Genomic DNA, 7871 nt, shown 5'->3' with positions numbered 1-7871 from the left:
GAGAGAGCTGAAAAGCTATTGGGGTCGACATGTTCACAGGCTGTGTTTTCTGCTGGGGATTCAAACAGACATTTGATTGATCTGAGCCATACGGAGGAATTTAAAATCAACTAAATCTGGAAAAAAGTTCACATCTGACCTCAGAATCAGCAGATTTTAAACATTGCATTAGGTTTACTCTATTTCAAGAAGCCATGTATCTTCATGCTATAAATATCTAGTACATAGGTGCAGTGTTAAGTTAAGAAGGCAGCCACGTGACATGTTTTTCCAGATTAGGAAATGCTGCTGCCTGTGAGCTGTAAGCATGAATGAAACTTACTTCACAATTTTTTTCTCTGTATCAGCAGAAATGTCGTTGTTGCAAAATTGAGGCTGTACCTAATTTTTACCTACATTTTCATCTCGCAGCTGTTTTTGGAGGTATATAGACATGTTAATTTGTGCAACAACGTCAGCTTTCACATGATCAGTCTGGCTTACAGAGAGACTCGGGATCAGTGGATGATCAGAGTACCAGGTGACACATGAGGAACTGGAGGTTCTGTTCTAAAAGGTTGATGTGGACTTCATATAAAACACGACTGATGAATTTTGGCTGCAGAAAAGACGGCAAAAGGTAAACTGGATGAGGTGTGAGATACACGAGCCTATGTGCTTAACCTCCACACATCCCAGCTGTTGGGCCATGAATGCATTTTAGGATGTGACAGAGTATGCACACTTCAAATCCACTATAACCAGTTTCTTCCTTCCGGCTGCTTCCTTTTCGTTGCCACAGATTTCCTGATGCAATTTATGCCTTCCCCCCAGTTTCAAAATAGGGGTTTTTCATGTGTCAACCACTACACTGTGGAGCCACAGACTCACACATAACCTATATGTAAAAATGTTGGGGGGGTTTCTTGTTCCTGTTACTTGTGCACCAGAGTACGATGCATGTCTGACAGTCAAAGCTGCCTGATCGTTCAGTACGAAGGAAATATTTTTTGGTTCTCGTCAGGAAAAAACGTCTTTCACAACATGCCAACCACCTCCAGAACCTGCTGGCAGAGACAGACAGGGCTCTGAGAACAAAGACACAAAACCTTCCCAATCTGCGGTGGCTGCAAAACAGCAGACTCCATTACCATCTGGATCCGAGCACAAAGACTTTTGTTTAAAGTTAGGGAAAAAAACAAAAAGAAGCAGGAGAGAGATTAATATTCCCCTGTTTCCATAAACTCCTCTATGCTGTCCTCTAATTTGGAGAGCTGCTATTTTAGACACAACACTGGCTAAAGTCCAGATGACACTCGATCCCTATAACAGTTTCTCCTGTGCAGATGACTGCCATAAACTGTGTTTGATAAAGCAAGGAGGGAGAGATCACGTTTACTCAGATGAGAGTCAGTATTTCACGTTCAAGGCTCTTTCTCCTTGAGCTACTTGTGCATAACCATTTCTGCAAGTAAGTCATGTTTTTGTAGCATCACACTTTGTCTTTGCGAGTCCCGCCCCTCCCCCAAGAGTCCTTAGTAGGGCCAAGATTTGTTATAGCTGGATTCATCAGATGCTCCTGCTGAGGTGCCATTTCCACTGTTTCATACAGTTTCATCATGATTTAAATCACACGAGACATAGTAAGATTACTGACAGCTTTATAAGCGAGAGGACGGGACCATGCGTAGGTGTATGTTTATGTGTTAGGGTTCATTTTCAGTGTCTACCTACCGATTTGCCTCTCCGGAAAAGGAGCTGATTTCCCGCCAAGGTGAAGTAGCGGGTTTTCCAGCGCTTAATGAACTTCCAGCGAACCTGTTTCTCTTTCAGCTTCCCCTCGATCAAAGGCTGTCCCTCCTGGTTTACGACTATAGATAGCACACAAACACACGACAAACGTAAAGGAAAGAATGAAAAAAATTAATTAATTAACAAGATATTATACTTATTATACTTTGCAATTAACCTAACATGTCGGTCACTCTGATGTCCTCACAAGCTGGTAAAGCAGAATCAATGCTTCAATCAGGTAAAAAAAAAGCACCAAGTTCGTGACCTATGCTGTCAGCAGGTAAGAGATGTTAGAGAAAGCTTGTCCGTCTAATAAGTCATGCAGAGGTCGGTATGGGTTACCAGCCAGCTGCTACAGCTGATGGAGTCCACACATTCAAGCTAAAATCCAACTGATTTCTTTCTTTCTGTTTCTGTCTCCATCTTCTATGACTCTCAAGTACTGTGCAAAAGGATTTGGGTGTGCAAACATACATGGAATTGCATTATATAAGGCATAAACACAGTGTACAATTCTAACAAGCTTAAAAGTCAATATTTGATGTGACTTCAGCAAAGTCTGAACTCTCTTAGGTGTGGTTTCTTGTAAGCAGTCTTCACGAATAGTTCTTTAGACTTCTTGAAGGACATTCAAAGCTTTTTGTTCTGTTAAGATGATCCCACACTGCTTCAACAATGTTGAGGTCCGGGCTCTGGGGAGGCCTGTTTATGACTGATCGTGTTTTTCTATTAAGGTATGTTTTTATCACATTGTCAGTACGTTTGGGATCATTATCATGCTGAAAAATGAAGCTGTTACCAATCAAACATTTTCTAGATGGTATTAGACAGTGGATCAGAATCTGATGGTGCTTTTCAGCATTCTTAATTTCAAGAGTTTTGACACGATCCCAAACACCACTGGTTGAAATGCACCTGCAAACCATGATAGAGCCTCCACCATGCATTTTAATCACGAGTTCAGCTTCCCACTATTAAATGAGCATTATAATAGTGCAACAGGAAGTGCTCCCGAATCAAGTGCCTTCAAATACCAATCACAACCGTTCCCTGCATCGTGCAGCTTTCCTGCAGGTTTCCAGGAAGTTAAATTGGAACTGACACATAACGGATATTGTGTTGCTGTGAGAAAATGACCTGGCAGGTTAAAGACCGTTTCAATCCCAACCTGACTAAATCAGACATCAGTGTCATAATGCACTGCATAATGTCTCGAAGTGTTCGCGCCTGCAGCGCATGTGTGCAAACAGTTCCTGTGTACTCTAAGCGCTCCGTGGGCATGTTTTGGCATGTTCAGGTTTGGCGCCAGTTTAGAGAGAAAGAGGAGCGAACAGAGCAGCCCTTTGTATCCGCCATATCGTGGTTAAAAACAGATTAGGCAATCTGATCAGTGTTTGGAGTGTGGCCTCCATGCTGAGCAGATGACTCCCAAAGGGGTTTGAAACCAAACCAAACACACCACGAAAGGTCATGGCAACCCCAAATCAGAAGAGAGGAGAGCAGAAAGAGGGGCTTCTTTGCTGCTTTTCTGTTTCCACATTATTTCCTTTCCTTTTATGGACAACAGAGAAACCAAAGACAGCATTTTAAACACATTATTTCAGGCGTGATAACTTTTTACTGGTATTTAATAGTATGTTTTGACAATTTATAAATAAAATAATGAAAATCATTTATGACAGCACAACAATATAGAAACACATTGTTACGCAGGGCTGTGGAACACCGATTACTGCAGTCCTGCCACTGTGGGCAACTAGGCTGAGTGCTTCATCTAACAAACATTTTGATTTTTAAAAAGTCCTTTGATGCATAAATCCTCGTGTCTCATCACTTCGCTTTGATGTAGACACCTGGAATGGTAACCTTTGTTGTCCGCCCCAGGCGTGCGCAGTGGCTTTCAGTCTTTCATTGGAGACACGCTGATGTCAAACGAGCAAAGACACAGCTAATAAAACACACACACACATACAGTACACTAAATCATAAGCAAATACAAAAGGTCCACAGTAATGTGCAGAAACCGGAAGGTTTTGCATGGAGCTGTTGTTTAGTTTGCTTTCCATGTGTAGTCAGATCACCCATTTTAGTGCCAAACCTGACAAGACCCCCTCTGCATATGGCTCTTGATCAATGACTGCAATGTTATGGGAGTGACAGGATTTCAAAAATGGGAAATGAGTCATGTCTCCAACCCAAATGATTTCCAGAAACATCTCCTACAAACAACCCTAATTTCTCCCTCAGGCCTAGACATATATATTAAAAGAAACCCTCTACAAGCTCTGGAGTTAGCTTTTATAACGTGTAACTGCTTGATACTTTGATGGTTTGCTGTTTTTGGCTTCACGACCACACGATCAACTCAATATTAGGTGTGAGTAGAGCAGGGACACGTATCCTGAACACAAACGCAAAATCTCAAATTACTCACTGTGATGTTAGCAATTCAGTCTCCATGTAAGTGACCCTATTAGAAGGCTTTAAATTATTATATATTATTACTAACTTATTGTATAATAATTTAAAGCTGTATCACCAACCACAAATGTCTTCTTATGGTTTAAATATAATTTCCATGGAAAATGATATCACTAGTGGTTCCTGGAAATTCGAGCAAGGGTGAGTTAAAAAAAAAAAGAGAGAAAAGAAAACAACAACAATGGTGCAAGTAGAGACAAAACTTTCAGCACGTTCTATTCTCGTGAAGCACCCAGGCATTACACAAACTGTAAACACAGAGGTGGTTACAGAGTCCAGAGACAAACGCTACGTGGCACACAGAGAAAAATAAAGATTTCACAGGACTCAGTGCGGTCAAGTGAAAAATGTCCTGTGATTCGGTAGCTTGTAGAACCACTTTTAGCAACGATGACTTGAGTAATCGTTTTCTGTAAGAGTTTATCGGTGTCTTGCATTGTTGTGGAGCAATTTTGTCCAGCTTCTCTTTACAGCGTCGCTTCAGTTTATTGAAGTCTGGGTGCATTGGTTTATGCGCAGCTCTCTTACTGGAGCTTTATATTTTGGTGTTAAATCTAGATTATACCCCAAATCCCCCTACAATGTGACCTGCACCATAATCTGACGTGCACCTGCCTACAGATGTATCTACATGTCATGTGGACATTGCAATTCCTCTTTTCAGTACCATCGATTCCTCCCTTGCATTTCCAGCTACATTTTCGCCACAGTTTTTGAATGGATCGGTAGAAGAAGAATAATCATTTAGTCAAAATGAGGACTATTCCTAAGGTCATGTCTCCAGGCCATGTCCCATGATTTTCTTACATCTCAGGGATGTAAGAAAATCCCTGGAAAAGATGCACAAAGAAGTGGATTTTTTATTTATTTATTTTTTAAAAGTCAACAACAAAGCTGAGCCCAGCATTTGTATTTGTTTCTATCGGTCATGGTCATGTCAGTCGTGATCATTTACATGTAAAATGCAAGCATGAATGCTAGCAGTGATGGCACCTTGGTGGCAGTTATGAATAGGTTAATGCACAGACTCACTGCAGAAGTTCGATTCAGCTATTATCCGGTTGTTCAGTCTGACGTCACTAGCCATGTCTGGGCCTAAACTCCGCTGCAGGTCCATATATCAAGCGATCACTATGGCATTACTGAGAGTTGAAAAACTGTCTAAAGTCTTTCATCTTTAATAAAATGATCAGCGTTCTGCTCTACCAGGTGTAACAATTGAGTTTAACATCCAGGCATCCATGAAAACGGAATTTATGACATTTAACGGAGTTAGAAGTTAGCAGGGAGTTAGCTCGCTAGCTTCTATCTAAATACAATATAGCATGTCCTGACTGCGGGGTTTTGGAAACAAATTAAAACGTACAGCTCTGTTATCACTTCCAGCATAAATGAAGACAGAAAACTAAACAGCAGTGACGTTTGTAGGGTTACTGAAGTTTGGCTAGCTGGTATATAATGATGTGCTACGTGACCGCTAGCAACACAGCTATGTTAGCATAATATAAACAAGCTAACTTTTTTTCCACTCGATAAAAGTTAACATGAGTGTTCTCGGTGGTCAGGAACAAATGTAATCGCATGGCAGGATGCTGTAAAAGCACCAAACTTCAGCCAGGAGAACAACTGAGATAATCCATCCACAATACGAGGTTAGTCATTCATATACTGCTGCATGGGCTGGGCTGCAGATGGGCTACATCCTAAGGTTTTAAAAACTGAGCTTAAATAAATGATTAGCGGTAATAAAAGCCGAGGGAGGTCAACAGTGATCACTGACTGTTTTAGGAGATTTTTGAGATTAAATAGAAGAAAATACAAAACATTAAACATGTTAACAACACAAAAGCCATATTAAACGCAGACTACTTTAGGCCCGGAAGTAGGATTCGTCACGTCATCACTTAATGACCGGATTGTCCCAGTCGGATTGACGTCTGCACATTGACTTGATTCTTTTCTTTCTCAGTCATTCTGTTGTAGATTTGCTGACGTCCTTGGAATCACTGCATGATTGCATGACGCATCAAAGCTTTATCTGTCAGACAGATGGCCTCACATTTGAGTTTAGAATACTTTGGTACACAGAGGAGTTCGTGGTCGATTCAATGACTGCAAGGTGCCCGGGTCCTGTGGCTACAGAACATCATCACCTCTCCACCACAGTGTATGACAGTTGTTGTGAGGTTTTTGTGCTGACATGATGTGTTTGGTTTTTCCAAACATGTTGCTGTGTGTAACTGTCAAACATCTCCATTTTGATCTTATCTGTCTAAAGAACTGTGGTCCAGAAGTCTCCCAGCCTCTTAATGATACTGTCATGAACTTTAATATTTAACAGTGAACTGAGGCCTGTAGAGTCTGAGATGTAGCTCTTGGGTTTTTGCAGTTTTTCTGATCACTGTATGGTCGAATTTTACCCTTTTAATTCCTGTGGAAGCAGTAAGTGTGTACTTAGTTATTCACAGGACTGCATATAACATAATGTAGTATATACATGCACCACTAGCACCGTTTCCAAATAAGGCTTCACCAAACCTAATGCCATATCCTACCTACAAGTGTCCCGTTACACATTGATCGTACTTCATTTTGTTCTGATGTGCCATTGTCATTGATTCTGCTGCCAAATCTGATTGATGGTTTCAAAACTGCTTCCAGAAAAAATCTCGGTGACTGACTCAACCTTTACTGGAAACCTTAGGGACAACATTAAAAAAGAGCAAGATTAAATTCCAAAAATATATCCTTATGTAGTAAAGTTTTAAATAAGAGAAGAAATATAAGCTGGAAAGTGTTGCAGTAGAGCTGCATAAATGATGCCACAACATGCACAAAGGCCATGACAGCCACATATGTATTAGCTAACATGCTTCGCTAATCTTGCCCTATGATGTCACCAGAACCTCCAGCTGCACCCTTGAGAAATGCTGCCTTGATTTGACAAACTTTCACTAAGTATCAAAACTCCATTTATAGCAATGACACTCAAAATTTCACCATGTGATGAACGTCTCTCTTTTCCAGAAAATGAGATGAAAATTTCTGTCTTCGCTGATTGAATGTGGGAGGATGACACTTAGATGGGGCTTTCCATATTTTTGAAAGGAGTCGATTTGTCTTCCCGAGATTACCAAATGTGCTCAAATCCACACGTGGAGAGAAAACTGATGTAATCACCATATATTTTTTATCCACCTTTCTCTTCTGCTGCTTGCCAGTTAAGTGAGTGCAACAGCATGTTGTCCAAGTGAAAGTACTGAACAGCCCAGGGAGCGCAGGATAAGAGGACACACTTGGTATGTGCCGTATTCAGGCATGTCCACACATACACGCACACACACACACTGAACTGGTCATTAACGCACACTTCAAAGACATTCCAGTAGTTGAACTCAACAGTATATCATAAAGTATTATGGAGTTGTACCAACCACTGGCTGCACTCCATAATAAGTTGAAGTGAAAAGCTATTTTCCTTTTTAGCTTTAAAAAATGAAACAAGTTCTGTGTGTGTGTGTGTGTGTGTGTGTGTGTGTGTGTGTGTGTGTGTGTGTGTGTGTGTGTGTATCCTCTGAGTCTACTCTGGCCAAGTCAGCAAGTTCTTTTAATTAATT

The 7871-nt window shown here is 40.9% G+C and overlaps 1 protein-coding gene across 1 annotated transcript in view; it reads right to left on the bottom strand.

The window, feature by feature from the left end:
- The window catches only part of veph1 (ventricular zone expressed PH domain-containing 1), an 80073-nt gene that overhangs the window by 1172 nt on the left and 71030 nt on the right, over positions 1–7871 (bottom strand). Inside the window, exon 13 of the mRNA XM_005720551.1 lies at positions 1714–1850. Within this exon, the coding sequence (XP_005720608.1) occupies positions 1714–1850 (137 nt within the window). The remainder of the gene's footprint in view (positions 1–1713; positions 1851–7871) is intronic.

This window comes from Pundamilia nyererei, unplaced genomic scaffold, assembly GCF_000239375.1.
Source record: "Pundamilia nyererei isolate P.nyererei 1_Seehausen unplaced genomic scaffold, PunNye1.0 scaffold00003, whole genome shotgun sequence".
NCBI classification, from domain to species: domain Eukaryota; kingdom Metazoa; phylum Chordata; class Actinopteri; order Cichliformes; family Cichlidae; genus Pundamilia; species Pundamilia nyererei.
The sequence above is the reverse complement of the archived record's forward strand: the minus strand, read 5'-3'. Positions and strand labels throughout refer to the sequence as shown.